Source organism: Pomacea canaliculata, linkage group LG2 (assembly GCF_003073045.1).
Source record: "Pomacea canaliculata isolate SZHN2017 linkage group LG2, ASM307304v1, whole genome shotgun sequence".
Taxonomy (NCBI): domain Eukaryota; kingdom Metazoa; phylum Mollusca; class Gastropoda; order Architaenioglossa; family Ampullariidae; genus Pomacea; species Pomacea canaliculata.
In genome coordinates, this window is record NC_037591.1 from 25,889,924 (window position 1) to 25,911,508 (window position 21,585).

The 21,585-nt window shown below is 37.6% G+C and overlaps 1 protein-coding gene across 2 annotated transcripts; it reads left to right on the forward strand.

Moving 5' to 3' along the window:
* The first annotated feature begins 2,057 nt into the window (after positions 1-2,057).
* On the forward strand, positions 2,058-21,053 carry LOC112556275 (cytoplasmic aconitate hydratase-like). Of its 2 annotated transcripts, XM_025225116.1 has the most exons (23): positions 2,058-2,291; positions 3,588-3,683; positions 6,031-6,199; positions 6,601-6,738; positions 7,179-7,331; positions 8,882-8,951; positions 9,621-9,804; positions 10,344-10,483; positions 10,896-11,067; positions 13,163-13,263; positions 13,768-13,896; positions 14,577-14,724; positions 15,170-15,305; positions 15,751-15,835; positions 16,052-16,208; positions 16,349-16,413; positions 16,805-16,864; positions 17,098-17,202; positions 17,504-17,646; positions 17,788-17,935; positions 18,087-18,209; positions 18,444-18,629; positions 19,084-21,053. In XM_025225116.1, exons 1-23 carry the CDS (start codon positions 2,264-2,266, stop codon positions 19,192-19,194), a joined length of 2,847 nt encoding a protein of 948 aa, XP_025080901.1. In that variant the 5' UTR covers positions 2,058-2,263; the 3' UTR covers positions 19,195-21,053. The 2 variants fall into 2 exon arrangements, with proteins under 2 accessions (XP_025080901.1, XP_025080902.1); XM_025225117.1 differs by lacking the exon at positions 7,179-7,331 and having other exon boundaries at positions 19,084-19,219.
* The last annotated feature ends 532 nt before the right edge of the window (positions 21,054-21,585 follow it).

Genomic DNA, 21,585 nt, shown 5'->3' on the forward strand with positions numbered 1-21,585 from the left:
CTTCACAATAAAATATAAGCTGTGGACGACAATTAAATTACATGCGTATGGCGATGAGGTTTCGCTGGCTATGAAAAGACTGGACAAGGACTAATGAAATGATCGAGCGTTGTCTATAATCCTCCAAAGGGAAGCGGATATAGCTGAATGCATGGTTAGAGCGCTGGCGTCCGAACTGAGAGCGTGCTGGTTCAATTCCCGATTAGAGCAGCAAACTCGATCGATCCCCCTAGTCGACCTAGCTGGTGATCGATCGATGTACAAAGCGGTAATGAACTTTTATTGTCTTTAATGCGCATTCGCAGACCATACCGAAACGGTCATTCCATCCCGGTCATCTGGAGACGCGACACCTATACGGCCTATATATATATTGCGGTGACTCAGAACAATCAGAGGCAATTAGGCTGAGATTGTACGTTGCAAAAAAAGTGTTAACACACGTATCTAAAGTATATATATATATGGCTTTACCAAATATTATGACTTTTTAGTAAGTTGTTAATTTATATGATCCGCGCAGACGACCAACATTAGGCATCCAGGAATTTTTCGGCCTCCACCTGCTTAATTCATTAAAATTCTTCCCCCTCAACACCACACCAGGCCCCCTCTCCCTCGATCGGTTCACAGAGTTGCCCTTACATCGGTCACATTTCTTCCTCTTCACTGTCAATGAGGAATTGGGTGCAGACCACCCCTTCCCTGGTGGCAGATGTATCCAGCTAACTCCACACGTCGAAATATACTGTATACTTCTATAGTCTAGACGGCCAAGCAAATCGATTGGTGTTCAGCTACCTTTCGACATCAATTTAAGCGCGATTACGCTGAATATATAGTGGACACACCTCTCTCCCCAGGCCCTCTAACTTGCAGACCCACCTCACTACTCCATTAGGCCTGTGAATAAAATATAGCGAACTTAAAATTCGATTTTTCCATGTCTAATGGTTTGGTATTATGTTAGCAGACATTTGTTAATAAGAAAAATAAAAACGATAAAGAAAAACAATGCATCAATTAAAGCGGGCCCCTTCACAGCCAGCACGGTACACCTGACCCCTTCCCCTTCTATAGTCACACCCTGGCTCAGGGAGTAAAACATCTGTGGAGTGTGGAGATCGCTTTATAACTTCAGAAACAAAACGCTAATTGTTTCCCAGGTTGCTTCAGGGCAGAGACTTACCATCGCTTCATAATATACGGTATCAGGAAAACGTATCAGTCCATGATCAAATTCTAATTGATGGGAATATTCCTACCAAATGTGGATGAATCGGACAAATAGCGAGGACTAGATTGGATTCAAACCTCCACCCGCCACACATACACATCGCCATACTTTACTTAAAAATATATAAGATTATATGAGGAGTGAATGAAGCTGCGATTATACCATGCCATGCACTCTTCACATATTTACACTCAAAGGGACGATTTATATAGGAGACCACGTCGATCGTGACTTGTACCATTCTATCAAGGGTCTAGATTTTTTTAAATTTAAAAGATATTTGAAATAAAACGTTAAGCAAAGTGGGCTATTTCATCACTTCATCACAAAAAAATTTGGGTATTCGTTTCTTTATGCCTGATTAATCGTAGACAACACGTACGAGCATTTCAGTGACGTATACGTGCAGTCTTAATTCGGTCAACGCTCGATATCGCTGTGTTGATTACATTTTTATGTGCCCTCAAGCACAATCATTGCCATTCAAGTTTGTCTGGATATCTATGGGTTTGGGTAAATGTTGGCTATAAGATATTATTATAATAATAGTCACCCGCAAAACGATCAGCATTACTAATTTCAAACGCAGACAATACCAATCTAAGGTCTCCCCGCGCGTTAAAACTATACTTTGGAATCAAGGACATTTGCGCCTCGCTCGCCTAAACGACTTCACTTGACACAAATACGTGCTGATAAAATATGGTAATAGATCGAGGTCAGCAGTCCGGTTGGAGTCGAAAACATATTTATCGCATTATGGTACATGTATCATTCCAGAACAGTATATATCATGCAATGGCAGCTGCAATAGAGACTAGCACGAATGTGAGATATATACATACATGTAACAATCGTCTAAAATCAGTGTAAATGGTACAATTTGAAATTGTTAAATCTTTGCAGATCTTCAAATATATATATTCTCTAAAAGAAGACTTGACACTTTTCGTTTGATAACTTTACACCCCAGCCAACATCCTTCACCGTTGTCGTCACTGGTTGGTGTCTTGCGGGCATCACGTGATGTACAAGTGTAAAATGGAGTCTGTGGGTAAGTCACGTTCGCTAGAGAGAAACATCGAGTGAATTATTTGCATGTCTAATGTGGACTGTGACAGTATATTTTAAGCAGAATCGACGGCATATTGCATGTTTTAAAAAGGGGTGTAGTCTTTTTTCAACTCTTTTGTAGCTTTACCGTTGTCAAAGTCTTTAGACGGTTCAATCGATGCCCGAATAGCAGGTATCATTCCCTGAGAATCAGATAACTGGTGTATATCACTAAATTAATACATATGTCAGCAGAAATCACAATTGTATTTATGACTTGTAATAATTTGTATTTATAGTGAGTAGCGATGCAATATTTTCTGGTTTATATGAGACTAGGAAGCCTTGTGGATGTGAGACAAAGTTGTCTAGAGAAGATCAAAATAGTGACTGATGTACTTTAGAGTTAGTACATTAGGTCTGAGCTGCTCGAAACAAGCGCTCCCACTACAGTTGTATCACACTTGAGGTGCTTTAACAATTCTGTATAGTTCAAAGTTTCAAGTTACCAAAGAGGAGGGAGGTGTAAGCACAGTTCGACAAACGTTGCATGTTACATGACAAATCATAATAAAGCAGATCTGTGTCAGGAGTATTGTAAGTAGCAACAACTTATTGAAATAGGTTGATTCAACCAATCAGTCTTGTTTTTCTGTTATTGTATTGTATAAATGGTGCTTTCCATTCCTCATATACCACACAGCAAAGATTAAAATTGTGGTCATGCTTATGTTATATATAATCATTTTATTGTTTATGCAATAAGAATAGTGCAGCATCAGTATGCGAGGTCTGCTTGTGAAGAATGTCAGCAGTTACAGAAAAATCAGTATTAACCTTAGAGCATGAGGAGTCTTGGCTTTGCCGGAAAGCATAGGAAAGGCAACTTTCATTAGCTTTATTGTAAAGTTCAAGCTTTCTAATTTACAAAAACGTATAGGTTTCTTGTTCTAATGTTATTGCTAGTACAAGCACTATTTTGAATTGCCCCTGGGGCAATATAAAGTTATATTGTATAATTTTTACCTAGGAGCAGCAATAATTAAAAAACAAACATCACCCACTGTCAACTTTACAGTCATCCAGTCTTTGTAATACTTAAACTTTTATGTAGTGCTAAGAGGGTTAACTTTGCATCAAAGCACAGAGAGAAAGACTCTTCTTCAAATCTTTCAAAGGAGAGGACTCAGTTCATTGTAAATGACAAAAAAAATTTTTTTTCTGTTAGGGCATATATGTAGGAGACATACGTAAATCAACATTATACATAATCAAAAATGACTGAATTTTTTTTCAGGAGCAAACCCCTTCAGTTCTTGCCTACAGACTCTTAGAGTTGGAGACAGAGAATGCCACTTTTATGGCATCTCAAAATTTGATGAAGAAAAGATCAGTGAGTTGAGGCTACTTTATATAAATAGTAATCTCTGATGATCTAACTTAAGCTTTCACTGTTTAGGAACCATTTCTACTTTATACTTGTTCAGTTTCCGCATTGTTTTTATTTTTGCTCATTCTTTAAATAGTTTTGAAGAGATGATTAGTTTTTGGAAGATGTATGTTGGTTTTATGTTATTTCAAGGGATGTACTCCTCTGACATATCTTAGATCCTGATAAGTACATTGCCTAAGGTACCTGGAAATATCTGTCAATGACCTTGTCCGTAAACGTGAGAAATATATAAAAACACTGTGTGAATTGCAGTGAAGGATTGATCATCTTGATACTGTGGGGTGGGGTGGTTCAAGGTACATGTCCCATAGAATTGGGGCAATGTGGTGTGGGTAATAAATTATAGCAATTTTTTTTTTGTCTTGTCGTGTCCTGCCTTTTGTGGGTGGCAACAAATTGCATATATTATCTCTTACTCTTGGTCTATTTTTGTAAATCACAAGAGATCCTTGAAAAAGTTGCCTCCTCTTTGCATTTTATTTTTAGCTACTCAGCTGACCCACTTAAAAAGTGTTTTAAAGATTAATTATGCATTATTCTGGCTTGTTCCATTTGCCTTTGTTATAACAAGTGAATTATTCACAGGCAAGATAACTTATGAAGTAGATATTACCCATCTCTATGGAGTTTTAAAGCACAAATATGTGGCATCCAGAAACAGATAGTAGCTAACCCTAACTCTGCCAGAAAATCAGCCACTATCTGTTTCTGGATGTCACGTATTATAAACAAGCAACAACAACAACAAATCACATTCAGATAAGACAGCAGACCAATTTTGACAGAAACACCCCTTACCCCTCAAGACCCCAAGATAATGCGGCATGGGTTATTCTATCAGAAAGACTGGTTATGTAAACAGGCTTGCAAGATTTTATAATAGCAAGAGCTACAATTTATGAGCTCTGAACCCCTTATACGCACAGCTCAAACAGAACTGTTGAAAGAGCTATATTATCTGAATTGACCTCTGACGGTTGGTTTTTCTGTATTCCTTCTCTTTATGTGTACTAGAAATGAGTGTTTTGATTCTGTGTCTATATTTTTTTTAATGATGTGGTTCTTTGTAATAGGAAGATAATTTGATCAGTAAAGTACATGCTCTTTGTGTTAAAGGGTTGGGGAGGGGGAAAAGGTGTTTTACGTCAAGCCAGCAAGTATATCATAGCCAACCCTGTTATCAGGTGCAACATGCAGTGTACCTGAGACAAGATCTGAACTCGGGTTAGACAATCATCAAAGTATTTGCAAAAGCAGTTGTATAACTGGACTGCACCATATGCGATGATTGACTTGGACTGGAACTTTGGAAGAAAGAAAATAGATTTCTGGAACATTATCAATAAACTGTCATGCAATATTGTTATCCAGTATTTTAAACTTAGAAAGGTTAAGAAGATCAGGAAAAGGATCAAAGAAAGTTAATACGTTAATATATGGTGGATACAAATCTCGCAGATGAATGGATTTAAAGAGAGAAGATGGAGATAACTACGAGGAAGATAAGTCCTACAGTTATAATAAGGTAGCACCATTATAACCATTATCATAGTATCATGCTCAGTGTCTTTGATTTGTTGAAAAACTAAAATATTTTGACTGATGCCAGAAGCAGATTGACATGTGATGATCTGGTCTGTTGCATCGTGTCAAATAAGACTGACAGCAATGATGGAAAAGGTTACTGTGGACAAGAAGCATCCTTGCACATGGATTTTATTGCTAGCTGGGTACATGGCAAGGCATGCAAATTCAAGTATAAAGCTGTAGTAGATTTTAATAGTGGGTACAGGAAAGAAAAGCAGTTGTTAAAGTATACGTGCAGACTAAAATTGTAACAAATGGTATACTTTTAGTGTTGTTCCATTTGCATGGGAGATCTACCAGATGTTGTTTTTGAAAAAAGAGCAGGCATTTGTTGATGATCTGCTTACACGGTAAACTGTTTTCCTTTGCTTGTCTGTAGCCCCCACCACTGACATGTATCTGTACATTGTAGTATATTTAAGTTTCTGTTGTAGAAAGGAGGGGGTACAGATACATTTAGTGCAGCACTTGTGACAAGTGACATACCATTTATCAGCTCTTGGTCACTGAAGGATTGCAGACCAAGAGATGGGAGAGGAGGCATTCTTAAATATCAGAAATCTCGCAAAAGAAAAATATTTTCTTCCAGGAGTACACATCTATTTATATATAATTATGTATACATGCAATTGAATGCAATTGATTATAATTATATGGTATAATTCTAATTGTTTTTAATGTTTTACAATTCTCTGTACAGAGAAAATCCCATTTTCGATAAGGGTATTGTTAGAGTCAGCCATACGCAACTGCGACAATTTCCATGTTTCTGAAAAAGATGTTGACAGCATCCTCAACTGGTCCCCATCCATGGACCAGAACATTGAAATTCCCTTTAAGCCAGCTCGTGTTATATTGCAGGATTTTACGTAAGTCTCACATCTGTTGGTGTGTTTTAACTGGTGTCTAAACAGGAAGATATTATTAAAACACTTGGGTATTTAAGATGTTTTACCATGCACTGAAATGTAGGCATAACATGCACATCTTTCAGTTGATAAATAGTAATTTTTGACTGTATTCATTGTTAGCGGTGCTTTAGTCTTTGATTTCATATCCAGTTTGAAAAGTTTTACTTAATGATGTCTACAGTATGTTGGTTTTTTTTTTCTTTTTTTAAAAGCTCTATTTTAACATCAGTGTTGGGCTATTAAAATTTGCATGCTTTGTGTTGTTTGTTTCACATTCAAGATAAAGGAAAAATAACTGAAAAGGGTTAAGTTATACATATTTATATATTAACTTTTTGTTATCATTACAATTTTCCTAGGGGTGTACCCGTGGTTGTCGACTTTGCAGCCATGCGTGATGCAGTCAAAAAACTAGGTGGGGATCCTCAAAAGATCAACCCTGTGTGTCCCACGGATCTGGTCATAGACCACTCAGTGCAGGTGGATGTGTCTCGGAGGTGAGAAAAGGAAAGGCCAGAGCCTTCATCCATGCCTAAAATCTTCTACAGCTGCTCGCATGGTTATGGGAACTTATGATTCCTGCTCCCATCCCTGCAAAAATCGCAGCACACAATTCTGCTTTATTTCATATACACCTTTGCACGCTTGATTCTTGGACATTGCAGCCATATGGTATGCTTGGATGATTGAAAACAGATGTTATTGGAGTACTTCAGAAGTAGAGTATTAAGCTGTGGACGCCTCTGAGCACACATTGGTGTGCATGCATCCACATGTGTAAGTATGTGATTTTATGAAGGTAATATTTTGAAGTGTTATGTGCCCCAAGACTGAACCATCTCTGAATGCAGTCACCAGTAAAATTAGAATCTCTATCAACCGTAAAAAAATGACATTGCATATTATCACCATTAAAAATCCCCCTTCTCTCTTTCAGTACCCACCACTTCTCCCCTAACCCAGGGGGTGGCATTGGTACTGGGTCAAGGGGCGGGTCAGATGCTGGGTCAAGGTCAACATGCAAATGTCCCCGATCAGAATTTCCTGTCTTAGATCCAGTATGTCCATTTCATGGACACCAAACTTCAGGGTCAGTGCACTTGATTTTTGTTTTCTCCCACAGAAATTAACAAATGAGTTCATGCCTTTTTTGTTTTTAGTTTTTTTTTTTTGTAATTCTTTTTGTAATTGTGCACCTGGAATATTCTTAATGCTTTTGCTGCTTATCCTCTTCCCATATAAAAACTTGCTTTTCCTTCACATTTCCTTCTTTCAGCAGGCTTGATATATTCCTGTTTACAGTCTCAATTTTATGATTTTTAAAAAATTAAAGCTGCTGAGTACATGGTCCTAACCCATGTACTGTAAATAAAATGAGTTCTCTTAAACACTAAGACTAAATAAAAGAAGGGTAAGATGGTAGAATGCTGTCACATGTTACAGTCACAGTCAAAAGGATAAATCAGCTCCACTTTTATCTGGTTTCAAGACATTCAGAGAGATTTGTCATTTGAGCTTACAAGTTTGTGAACCTAAATTTTTCAAATATCAAATGTCTTCTTTTAGAGTGTAGCAAAGGTGATGGAATATATCCTTCAAGAAAAATAGGCAGATGTAAATGTAATTTTTTAATTCATTCAGTCACTGAACCCTTTTAGCACAGATGGGAACATTTAGACAGGCTTCATTGCTTTATTGTGATTCTCCCATATAACCCAGTTGAAAACCTTGAGACAGACTGACAATGGCGGGTCCTGCCTTCATTCTAATTCTCCCTTTTCCCTTTCTGTTTCATTTCTATCTTCTTCATCTCAATTGTTTTATTTTTCTTTGTCTTTTTCTGTATGCTCAGGGGTGTTCCTTTTTTACATGTAGAGATTTTTTTAACAAAAGATTATTAAAGTCAGGGACCCTGCAAAGTTTGCATAGCATAAAATAGTTTGACACAAATTTGAAGGATGGGGAAAGAAAAGAAAGAGAAGTGGCTTGTGTTCTGTATATGATGGGACCTCAGCTTCTTTTTTTTCAAAATTATTACCTTCCATTATCTTTCTTTTTTTTTAACCCATTACACCCTGGAATCCCCACCATAACCTTGTGTTTTTGGCACTATTTTGGTATTTTAATTTTCTTTTTAGAAATTTCAAATGTTTTGAAGATAAAAATATAATTCCCCTCCCGCTCTACTTGACTACTTCAGAGATCTGATTTAGTTGCTTTTTTTTATCTTGGCACAAAAACATGTCTGTTTTGTTTTGGCTTTTGTTCTTCTGTTTTCTTTCTGTGTGTGATTTTTCTGCCCATTTAGACTTATGTGCAGCGGTGTTGTGATGGCAAGTAAATGTTGACAAAATAAAATCTGCAAGGCATTAGCAATGTATTAAGAATATATGTGATACAATGGTTTTGCTGCATTACTTCTGCCTTGGCCACTGTTACTGTTAATGCTTCAAACTGCTATTATTCAATACTTATGAGAGATGAAGAGGATACATCTAAACCAACAATAAAAGTGGAGTATGTATGCTTGCTTACTCATGCTGAGCTCTTAAGAAGATTTCTTATCTTATCTAACTGCTGCATCTTTCAGTCTCTTATGCTGCAAATATCTGACAGTTTTATTGTTTCTCTTTGTTTTAGTGCTGATGCTCTAGAAAAAAACCAGGAGTTGGAGTTTGAGAGGAATAAGGAGAGGTTCTCTTTTTTAAAGGCGAGTTTTGTGATGTCTTAGTGACTGTCCATTCAGGTGAAAGGGGATAATATGACTAAAGGGAAAACACTTTTTTAAAAAGTGCTTAGAAACAGAATGCCAGTACAATAATGTTATTTGGGTTTTTTCTTTTTCAACCTGCTGTCAGTTTATGTTTAGACATTTATATTGTTTATATTTATGAAGAGGGATTGAAATTGCTTTAAATTCTATGTGCTGCATCAGTATTCATAATTTAGATGTTGTTTGGGAAATCCTGTGAGATGAAGTCAAATTCACATTAACAGTTAAAGGAAATACATAGACATTTGAACATGCCACAGGGTCATATTAGACGGCCTGGATATAGTGGGACACTGAGAGTGGCAAATAGATTAGGGATATATATATATAGTCATTTTTAAGAATTTTTCATCTATTATTAATCAAACACTCAAGCTAAGAAGCTTTTTGCATGTAACAGTAATTATACCCAGAGGCTCAGCAGGTGAGTCAGTGGCTGAAACAAGTCGGAACACTGTGTGGAAAACAGCCACTAACTGCAGTTGAAACTATTTCAGAGTTCAAGATTGGGACAAATGTGCAGTACAGGAGCTGTACAATCCCCAGACCATGGTGTGGGCTGCAGAGGTAATGATCTTACAAGAATGAACTTCTTATCTGTTGCAGTGGGGAGCCAGTGCCTTGAAAAACATGCTCATAGTGCCACCAGGGTCTGGCATTGTGCACCAAGTGAACCTTGAGTACTTGGCCCGTGTAGCCTTTGATGAGGAGGGCTTGTTGTACCCAGATAGTGTTGTGGGTACTGACTCTCACACCACTATGATCAACGGCTTGGGCGTCTTAGGATGGGGTGAGTTGGAGAAGAGAGGGTTATCAAGGAGGTGGATGGAAGAGTAGACACCAGAATGTTTAAAGGCCATTGTTTTAGGTGGGAAAGGAAGTAAAAAGACAGGCATGCAGACTTACCTGTCTTTCTGTCTTCTGCCTCCTTTTTGAGCCATTTAGTGTGGATGACGATATATGATACTAGGTGTCCTAACATAACAAAAGATGATAACACACACTGCTGCTAGATGTATTGATATAACAGCTTGTACACTTAGAGACACATTTATATACTGATTTTTTCCCTCTGCTTCTTTTGCATTCCCATTTGTGCCAAAAAGCTTGACCTTTAAATGTATCAGTGTGTCAATGCTGTGACCAGGTTCTGTGACCAATTTGAATGGTGAAATGTCTCAGTAGATTTTTTTTAAAAAATCCATTATTCTTTGGTTTTTCCTTCAGTTGCCAAAAAGTGCAATGTAATGAGTAGATCAAATGCTTCCGCAGATATGAAGGCTTGTATATCCAGAGCAGCAGAATTAAATTTTGTGTTCACTGTAATAGGAGTTGGTGGCATTGAGGCAGAAGCTGTTATGCTGGGGCAGCCTATCTCCATGGTGCTGCCAGAGGTTGTAGGCTACAGGCTTACAGGGGAGGTTGGCTCCCTAGTCACTTCCACAGATGTTGTCTTGACGATCACTAAGGTTAGTATAATTTCTTTTTCCTCTCTCTTTGGATTCTACTTTATAAGAATCTATTTACTGATAGACATCTCTTTTATTCTGTAGTTACTCCATTTTTTTAATGAGTTTTTAACTTTATTTAAACCCCATATTGACTTTGTTGACACCCAAATTCTGACTAGATAACAGAACTTTCTGTGTTACTCTTATATATATGTGTATTTGTGAATATTGTGGCCAGCATCATTTCGAAAGGAAAACAAAACTAGAACGAAAATTTGTTCGTTGTTAACTTTTGAGAGTAAAACCTGAGAAATAGGAAACTAATCGTGCAGAAATTATTACTATCTCTGTGCAGGTCACATAAACCATATGTTTATATCCAGAAACTGACAATACTGAATAGCTGGTTTGGTGACTTGTTGCATTACAGCATCTGCGTCAAGTTGGAGTAGTGGGGAAGTTTGTGGAGTTCTTTGGACCAGGGGTTTCCACTTTATCCATTGCTGACAGGGCGACAATCTCTAACATGTGCCCAGAATATGGAGCAACAGTAGGATTCTTTCCAGTTGATAAGCAGAGCTTGTTTTACCTACGGCAGACTGGTATGCACCTTGTCTTTCTTCCATTTCCTGTCCTTCTCTCCCCTCTTCTCTTATTCCTTCATTGTGATTTCTTGGGTGAGAAAAAAACTGATTTCACACCATGGCCCAAAGGGGAGGGGAAGTGGGTGCATTGGGTTAGAGAGGAAGAAAACTGGTGTTCTAAAACCCTGGTAACAGGTGTCACATGTAGATAGTGTGGCTTTCACTTTGCTACAGGACCTTATAATCCTCAGTACACTAGGAAAAAGCGCTAGACTGATGCACTAACACACTGTCCCACCTTTTTCTTCCCTTCCATTTGGAATGGGAAACATGGTGTCACCTTACCTATAGATTATCTAAAATTATTTTATTGTTTGCTGCCGATGATGATCTGATATCTCAAACAGTTGCTGGATTACAAAACCAGCTAAACAACTTTATTGCCTCCGCAACATTAGATTTACAAGTAAATGTAAAGAAAAATGTAGTTTTTCACAAGGAGGGATTCTTCAGGGCAAGAGAAAGTTGGTCCTACCAGGGAACTGTTATACCAGTTGTTAATGTGTACACAAAAATACCTTAAAATAATCTGTCATTATATCTTTTTTATGCATTTAAAATTAGAAAGTTTTGCTATAAAATGATTTCATTTGGATGATTATGTATGATTACTGCATTGTTACTTTACCTAGTCAGCTAGTGTGAATTGTCATTTACTGTTTGCAACATTATCATGGCTTTATTCTCTCCCCTTCAGTAGGGCAATGTAATAAACAGCTCAGTCTCATCAGTAGTGATAGATTTTCCTTTTACTATTCATATGGTTTTTCACAAAGTGTTAAAATATAACGATCCATAGCTTTTCATTTGTAGCATACATTGACAGAATTGTTTGCTTTGTATAGTGCTGTGAAGCTTACCTGCATCTTAGAGGTAGATCAGGGTTCCCAGGTCCTTGCAAGGTCCTTTTAAGTCCTTTTATATTGAATTTTCGCCGAAAGGCCTTTTAAGTCCTTTTATTTGCCATGCGGTCCTTTCAAATTCTCACACAGGTCCTTACATTTTCTCTGTGACCCTTTTAAGTCCTTTTATCGATAAAATATTACCACAAATTTATTTCCGGAGTCGACTTTGGCGCAAAATACCGACGATGTTTCGCCGCGCGTTTGGTCTACACATCTGTACAACACTAGTTGCCCTTCCGTATTCGCAAAAAACACTCTTTTTTCAAAAGGTCTTTAGAAACTTACTCTTTCTTGAACTTTGATCTTCTAGTACTACTGTGCATAGCTCTATTTCTCTCTCTTCCCGTTAGAGTGTGTGTGCGAGAGAGAGACACGTGAACTGACTTTTGTATTACACCAAAGAATGGCTTTCAGGTTTTGCAATTATTATTACTTAGATTTCTAGAAAACTTGGAACATTAACGGTGTATGTTATCAGCGCGCTAAGGACACTTTTTAAGTTATCTAATCTAAATATGGCAGACAGGCATCAAAATTAACTCTTTGATTATTTATTACTAGAAATACATGTATTTGAGAACATAGAGAAGACCACAGATTCATAAATAATACATCTTTCCGACCACACAAGAGAAAAACTTAAGCATTGATGACTGTCACTTAGGTCCTTACGAATGCATGAAAGGTCCTTTTAAGGTCCTTTTTGGGCACCATCCCTGATCCCTGGGAACCCTGTAGATGTAGTCATAAGAATGCCAGACTTATTTAAACTTGGTAGGATTGTCACCAGTGGATAAAAGTATAGTGAAGTCCTTACATGCTTTTTATGCACCGAAAGTTAGAAATAGTATTGTTGGCATAAATTGACTACTGGTTAATTTTTTTTTTCACTAGTGTATATCGATATCTTGAATTGTAATACTGTCATATTTGTTGTCCCCTCTTCCATAGGGCAATGGCGCTGGAATAAATTGAATCTTTGAATCCTATTTCTTCCTTTCCTTTCTCTTGGTGCAATGATCGTTAGAAATTTGATTGTGTGACTAAGGTAGTTATTTCTTTTAATTATTAGATATTTTGTGGGGTTCATTTGATTGAGATAACTTCTCATCGAGTTTGTGGGCTGAGGTTCAGGAGGAATGTTGCAGGTCGTGATGAGGAGAAGATCAAGCTGATAGAGCAGTATCTGCAGGCCAGCCAACTTTTTCGAGACTATAGCAATCCTGATCAGGATCCAGTTTTCTCACAGGTAAGTTTGGGTGCATGAATATACAGTCAGACCTCAAAAAGTCGACATTCCCTAAGTTGAAAACCTCCCTATATCAAATTAATTGTTAGTTCCCGGCCAAACACCTGCACCTATTATGCCATTTTCCATAACTCGAAAACTCCGTAAGTCGAATTTTTTTCGGGTCCCTTTGAGTTCAGCTTATTGAGGTCCGACTGTATGCAGGTTACATAAGGGTGTAAGCATCAATGACTATCATCTACATGTGCATGGAATTGGGGTTAGATCTGGTGCTCACTTAAAAATTGGTGCTTCTAGCATATCGAGGAACATTGGTTGACATCCTTAATTAGTGAACCAATTACTCTTGCTAGAAATGGATCTGTTTCTCTGATTACACATTGAGATCCTACTGTGTGTATGTGTCTGCCTGTATACAATAAATGCATATGCACACATGCACAGTTTCCTTTGTCAAAATATGCACAAAGATCAGAGTTCACAGACTGGAGTTTTCTTTCTCAGGTGGTTGAGCTGGACCTTTCAACTGTTGTCCCTTGTTGTTCTGGGCCTAAGTTGCCGCATGACAAGGTACCAGTCACTGAGATGAAACCAGACTTCCAGTCCTGCCTTAGCAACAAGATTGGCCGCAAGGTACTGTGAATTGTCAGGACTGTCTTCAGACCTGGCATCAATCTATCACTTTTGAATAATAATAATAATAAAAACACTGTATCCCTATGGGCAAAATCAAGATGCTTCACAAGTCACAGCAAATGATGAAAGATGAAGACTGAGTGGTTTAGTATTAAGTAAAATAAGGTGACACAATAATGTGTGTGTAGTAGATTTTGTACTCCAAGCCAAAGGGTAGCATCAAAATACAGCTAAAACACCATCTAGCATGCAAGCAAGAAGACACATTCGGAGCAAACAGTTTCAAGCAGTACATCCTACAGATGGCACCAGTCACACTAAAATGATGAATGAGTCCCAAAACACAAAAGTCGAGTGATCAAAGGTCAGACAGAACTGAAGCCTGCCGTACCTTGTCAGTCCTGACATTTTCCTGTCAACAAAAGGAAGAAGCCACCAGCACAGAAGGGGCACCACATTCCAGATGCATAGTGGTAGGCACAACAAAAGTGCACACTAACACCAAGTTTAATTGTTATTTTTTTATGAGCAAGATATGGATGTAAACAAAATATTCCTGTGTGGAATTGTATGACCTTTGAGAGAAACCAAAGTGTATGGGTTGGTGGGCGAATGGGAGGGTGGAGTAAGGCTTTTCATAATATATACATACAAACGTGGACCTGTGCATGTTCCAGGGCTATGGAATCCCAGAAGATAAACTTGAGACAAAAGTGCCATTTATCTATGATGGCCAGGAATACACCCTGGCACATGGATCTGTTGTCATCGCTGCCATCACTAGTTGCACCAACACCAGCAACCCTTCTGTCATGCTTGGAGCAGGTGTGACTTTGTGTGCTTGTTCTCATGTCTGTGAGAGTCGAGGGAGACTAGTCAGGTGGTAGGGCAGATGTTTGTGTTTGGTGTCTATTCACGTATCTCAGCATGCTTAAGAAATATGCATGAAGGGTGTGTGTGTGTGTGTGTTTTTCTCTCTATACATGTGTGTATGTGCCATTGTGGGTGTATGTGAATTTGTTTATGTTTGTCAATGTTTGTGCTTGTTATAAAGTGTCCTGCTGAACTTAATTTAAGATAAAAAGCAAGCTGAGGAGTGAGTTATCAGACTAGTGGTTAGTATTACAAAATCAAATGACAAACAAGGTTGAAATTGTATTATTTCAGTGTTTTTATAATCTTATGGCTGGGCTAAGTAAAAAATAATGGGCTTGAGGAAAAGTTTGGTAAAGACAAGAATGAAGATATATTCTCCATGTTTTATCTCCAGGTCTGCTGGCCAAGAAAGCTGTGGAAGTAGGACTCAGCGTGAAGCCATATATCAAAACCAGTCTGTCACCTGGCAGTGGGGTTGTCACATACTACTTGCGTGACAGTGGGGTTGCAGAATATTTGCAGAAACTTGGGTACACTTCACAGTTATAGTACATTATCAAGGATAAAACCTGTGAAGACAAATTTTGAAATGCAAAGAAAAGTAGTATTTAGATTCCGATTTCTAGCATGTGAAACATCAGAAATTCTGTATTACCACATGCTTGCAGATGTGCTTAAAATAGTACCACTTAGGTTTCTCTGTAAACATGGAACATTTTTGTAAACAGTAGATAAGGCAGCATAAGAATTCCCAGAAACAGATATGAGGACACTAGCAGAACTGCTAAAGGTACAATTGCATGATTTCAATTTCTTTTCAGTGAGGGGAAGAGTTGTGGCTGTATCAGGCCATCAAAGATAATTTTCTTTGTAGTTAAAAACTAAGATTCATTGCGTGATATTTATTTATAATTGTATTAAAGTTATGGAAAGTCAGATTATGTGGTCTAATGACCATTTTCTTTGTTTCACCAGGTTTGAGATTGTGGGTTATGGTTGCATGACATGTATAGGAAACAGTGGCCCCTTGCCAGAGGAAGTGGCAGGTGCCATTGAAAAGGTAGTGGCATGTCAAAACCCAAACATTTTTTTCATCTTTTATGTATGACATTCCTGTAAGCATTTCAGTTTATGATAAATATTGGAAACAAACAGCTGATGCTTGATTGTTTATCTGCCATTATTATCACAAATATATGCATGCCCTATTGTATGCAAATATGCAGCTTGAAGTTTGGATCTTATTTTATTTTTTTTTAAATTTCCCCTTTTACAGAATGATTTGGTGGCTTGTGGCGTTCTCTCAGGAAATCGTAATTTTGAAGGCCGCATTCATCCCTTGACCCGTGCAAACTACCTCGCCTCACCTCCTCTTGTCATTGCTTATGCTTTAGCAGGAACAGTGCTTACTGACTTTGAAAAAGAACCCCTGGGTAAGCATTTCTTGTCTTTGAAGATATAATTGCGTTGGTTGGTGTGTGATTCATGTTTCCTTTCCAGTCCCGAGCTCTGCACTATCCCCTTACATATTACATTAACAACAGAAATTGTGTAGCTATCTTCTTTGTTCTAGGCATGGGTGCTGAGGGGATGCCTGTTTTCTTGCGTGACATCTGGCCATCCAGAGCTGAGATTCAAGTGAGAATATAACTGGCAAATTTATACTAGACGTATCTATATTCGGAATAGGCAGTGCTATTTGTATATCATAAGTTTTATGATTGAGAACCTGACGCAAAAAACTAACAGTCGAGTAAAAAAATTTCAACTTCCATTTTTGTGCTCATGTTTGCTTACCTAACAATTGATCTTTAAATCTTTATGAATTTTGCAAAGAGATATCTTTGAAAAGATCCTCTGTTTAATTTCAAACTGTAAATCATTGTAGTCACCACAGTATTTGCGTGCAAAGAAGTCACAGGCTGATATGTAGAAATCTGTAAATATGGTTAAATGGTCGTGATGAAAACAGTAGACTCTGCTATTACTGTATTTTTAAATTTTATTATTTTCTTTTTCTTTTTTGCAGCAAATTGAAAGTCATAGTGTGGTGCCAGCTATGTTTCAGGATGTCTATTCAAAGATCTCTGTAAGACCATATCTATAGCAGCTAAGCTGCATTTTATGGAGTTTGGTTTAGATCACCAGCTCTTAATTGAGATTAGTAAAATTTAGATTTTTATCATTTGTGGGATTATCTACTGAAGTCCTAGCATTGTTTCACATTCTTTATGTTACTTTATCATAGAATTTTCATTTGCTACTTTATTATTTTTTTATGGCTGATTGACATATATGCATAAAACTTTATTATTTGAACAGATAGGCAACACTCGATGGAATTCCCTGGAGATACCAGAGACCGATCTGTATCCTTGGGACCCAAAGTCAACATATATTAAAAATCCTCCCTTTTTTGAAAACATGGTGAGTTGTGGACACAAAGCTTTAATAATATGTGTAGATGACGGTAGTGGCATCATTGGTGAGAATATGTAGGGCAGATTTCATATTTCCTCCATAACGCTGTACCAGTTAGCTGAGTTTAACCTGAGTTTGAATTCTTGATAGGCACTTATTATATTGCATGGAAACTATCCACACCAAAATGGTAATTATTACACAATATAGTACTGTTCTATGGTATGCTTGTGTATAGTAGAAGGGTGTTGAGAATGGTAAACTTATACAAAACAAGCATTTTCAACTCCCTCCTCCCTGTCCACAGACCAGAGAGTTGAAGCCCCTGGAGGGAGTCAAGGATGCTTATGTCCTTCTAAGCCTGGGTGACTCTGTAACTACTGACCACATCTCACCTGCCGGCAGCATTGCTCGCAACAGTGCTGCCGCTCGTTACCTCATTAGCCATGGGTATGGGATATTTTACGTACTTTTGTTTAGACTATTCACCCCCACCTTTGAGCTCTAGCTTTTCTCCTTGCTTTCTGTTCCTTGTGCACATTGTATACATTTTGAATACAGTAGCCTTAGTTATCCTGTTTCTTTTTTCAGCCTTGTGCCGCGTGAGTTTAACTCTTACGGTTCTCGACGAGGCCATGATGAGGTCATGGCATGTGGTACGTTTGCCAACATCCGGCTAGTCAACAAGCTTATAAGCAAAGCGGGGCCTCGCACAATACACTTTCCTTCTGGAGAGGAGGTTAGTGATATGTTCAAATCTGTATATTAATAGTTTCTCAGAAAAAAAAAATCCTGCAGTGTAAGGACCGACTTGCAGGGCAGTAAAATCATTTAAAGAAGAATGAAAAACTTTTTTTTTAAACAGTAATCCCATGTTTCTTTGCATTCAGATGGATGTGTATGATGTCGCACAGCGATACATCAATGAGGGACGACAGCTAATTGTTCTTGCTGGCAAAGAATATGGATCAGGATCTTCCCGGGACTGGGCTGCCAAAGGACCATGGATGCTGGTAAGGAAGGGAACCTGACACAAGCATTACACCATTTTTAGTGCTTTGTCAACAGTATAGTAGGGTGGAGAATGAGGGGCACGGGGGAAGCATGCACAGTTGCAGAGAGTAGGGGGGAGAAAATAGAGGGGAAAGTATGTACAGGTATATTTGTAGATGCCTGAGTCATTTTTACTTGAAGTCATGGAATAATGCACATGCACCAGGCAGTAAAATGTGCAATTTGGCTTGCAGGGTGTGAGGGCAGTGATAGCAGAGAGCTATGAGAGGATCCACCGCAGTAATTTGGTTGGCATGGGGATTATGCCCCTTGAGTACCTGCCTGGTCAGTCTGCAGAGAGTCTAGGTTTGACTGGCAAAGAAACATTTTCCATACCTTTGCCTGCTGACCTTGAGACAGGACAGATTTTAGATGTACAGGTTAGTTTGTTTGTATTTTTTAATCTCTGTACTTTGAAAAAGAAAATTTTAAGGTAGCCTTGTTCTTCACACATACTACTCTGGCAAATGTGTCAGTGGGAGAACCGGGAGCATATGTTAATTATGTATGTCCTGACTGGTCGATTTTTACTTTCTGTACATGGTAAAGTTTGTCGATATACATCTTAAGAACAGAAGAGGAATATTCACTAATTTCGGAAATATATTATTTTGTTTTAAGCTTTGCCAAATCATTAGGAAAAAAAAAATGGGCACCCTACTAGTCCTTCAGAAGAACTGCATGGTAATTTTCCTGAAAATATACCATAGCTTAAAACACATGCTGTGAACCTAAAAATTGTAGGTGTTCTCTTGACTTATAATAATGCCAGAGTGCAACTCATTTTATCTGGCACTTAAAAATGCTGCATTCAGATGTCTTCTATTACACCAGGTGAGTGATGGCCGCACATTCCGAGTTAAAGCCAGGTTTGACACTGTAGTAGAGCTGACCTACTTTCGCCATGGCGGCATCCTGAACTACATGGTGCGACAGATGCTGTAGCCTGCTCGTTTTGATGATTTATCTGCAGTTCTCCAGGTTGCCACTGCTGTCCTAGAAATCCTTGTTGATGGAAATGAAATTTAATCAACTTCCTATTCCAGGCAGCGTGATTGGGACAGATTTGTTTGCATGGTATGTGGTATATTTGATATGCTTGTAAATGTATGAATGTTGAGTAGTTTATATGCTTTGCATCTGGCAGGTTTTAACTCCCTATACAAAGGAGACCAGATGTCATTAGAATATTGTCATCATCCACTAAATATCTTAAACATTGAGGGGAAAAAAATGTGTGAATTCAGAAAATATTTTCTATCTAGTTTAGAAGCTGATGGTGTGAAATGCAGATGATGACTTTACCTTGAAGGCAATTAAATTTGCACACTGTTAAGCAATATGCTATATTAATTTTTGTTTGCTAAAGTACTATTTTGTTACTGGATTAATCCTTGAAATTGACTTCTTTAAAACTTTTAGTACCTGTTAATATAAGGTCATGGGTTAAAATACAGGTATAACTGAAAATGAGCCATAGTAGGGTGATCAGAATTGATGTATTCATCAGTTATTACTACTATTATAGATTTTTGTTTGAACATTTAGCAGGCATTTACATTCATTTTCAAAATGCCAGTAAGTTTAATTTTAAGATTTCTAGTCCTTGAAATTGTAATCAAGTTCAGTAAGCCAAATGATTTTGTTCAAGTCTCAAAGTGTATATATGAAATTTATGATGCGTGATTGGTAGCTTCAAGACTAGGTTCTAGAATGGTATCTGTGATTTAAATCCACAAATGGAATTCTGTATATTTTGTGTGTCAGTGGGGATAAAAATAGAGCATATTTGTGTCTTTAGTAGCGTGATTTCTGATTTACTAGAGAATCTCCCATCATGCATTACTGAATTTTGTGGATGTGCACAGTGATGCTCCTGTCCCTAATCTTCACAGTTAGTCGTTCAGGGTAAATAATTTCAAGAAATAAGTTTCTTTTTGTGGAATAGATGCAGATTATGTATATTATGTATAATGTGTGTGTGATGCATGCATACAGACATTTGAGGGATTAAGTAGAGAGCAAATGTTTGTGGAACTTTGGGTTGGATTTTAATTTACTATCCCTGTTGTGGGAAAGAACAGGTGTAATAACGAAAATAAGAACGTTGCGTGTTTTTTTCATAAAGGAGGGTTGGCAGGTGAGCAAGCTTGATATTTTGTGTTATAAGGGTCCCTATTTCATGTACTCTTGCTAAACACAATCAAAATATTTGTTCTGAATATCTGAAACTTTCTCTCACTTGAGAAGGGGAAAATAAGTTGGTCCAAAGAAAGTTATAAATGTCCTGCCCTAAAATGCTAAAGTAGGCACAGTACAGCAGTAAAGAGTGCAGGGCACACTGCTAAAATGAATCAAAGCAACTAAAGCAGTTGTTGCTTCTCTTGGAAAATGCTGCACATGCTCTGTGAACACCTGATGTGTGTTTATCACATTTGATAGGGGCACAAAGGATTAGAACCGTTGAGGGAAGTGGATAAAAGCAGAGCTACATATTGTTTACAATAAGCATTTCTTTTATGCTGTAGACATGGAAAGTGTCTTCACACTACCAAACTCAATATAAAAGTAAGCAGAAAACTATTGTTGACGGGAAATAGACCATTAATGTTACTGCTGTCAAGCTTTTCACATTTACATATCATAGAATGGTAAAAAATGGGGAATTTAGCTTGTTACTGCTATAAAAAAATACAACAGTGCATATTTGTAAAATCATTTTGAATAAGTAATCCATGCTTTTTTTAATTTAGGATAAGGTCAAAACTATGTTCTGAAACAATAAAACCAGATACTTAATCACACAATTTTTTTTGAGTTGGTTTTTTTTTTTTTTTTTTGAGCTGTAATAGTTGAATGTTGTGACATTTTTTTGTCTTTGCTCATGTTAGCACAAGGATATATAATCCTCATCACATGATGCATCAGTATTCATCATCCAGAGATGACATTATCTCTTCAGCATGACTTAATATTTAAAATTTTTTATCCAGCCTTGAACCTTGATACTGTATGCAAGGAAGTGTAATCCCTAACACTAGCATTTAACCATAATATAAACCTCGCTGTTATCAGAAGACTATAAATCCAGTATGTAAATATAATGTTACAGAAGATATCTGTTCCTGATTTTGCCTAGAAAATACAGCCAGCAGCCTAGGTGGGGTAAATAAGTGGCGTGCAATGTCAACTACCAACTCAATTGTCCCATTCCACCATCTCTTTGGACAGACACGTGTAGCTTTAAGATGTCACAATATTTCAAAATGCCACTAACAGAAAGGCAAATCTGCTGGCATTCTGTAGCTGTAGTTGCAGGAACTTGAAAGTCATGCA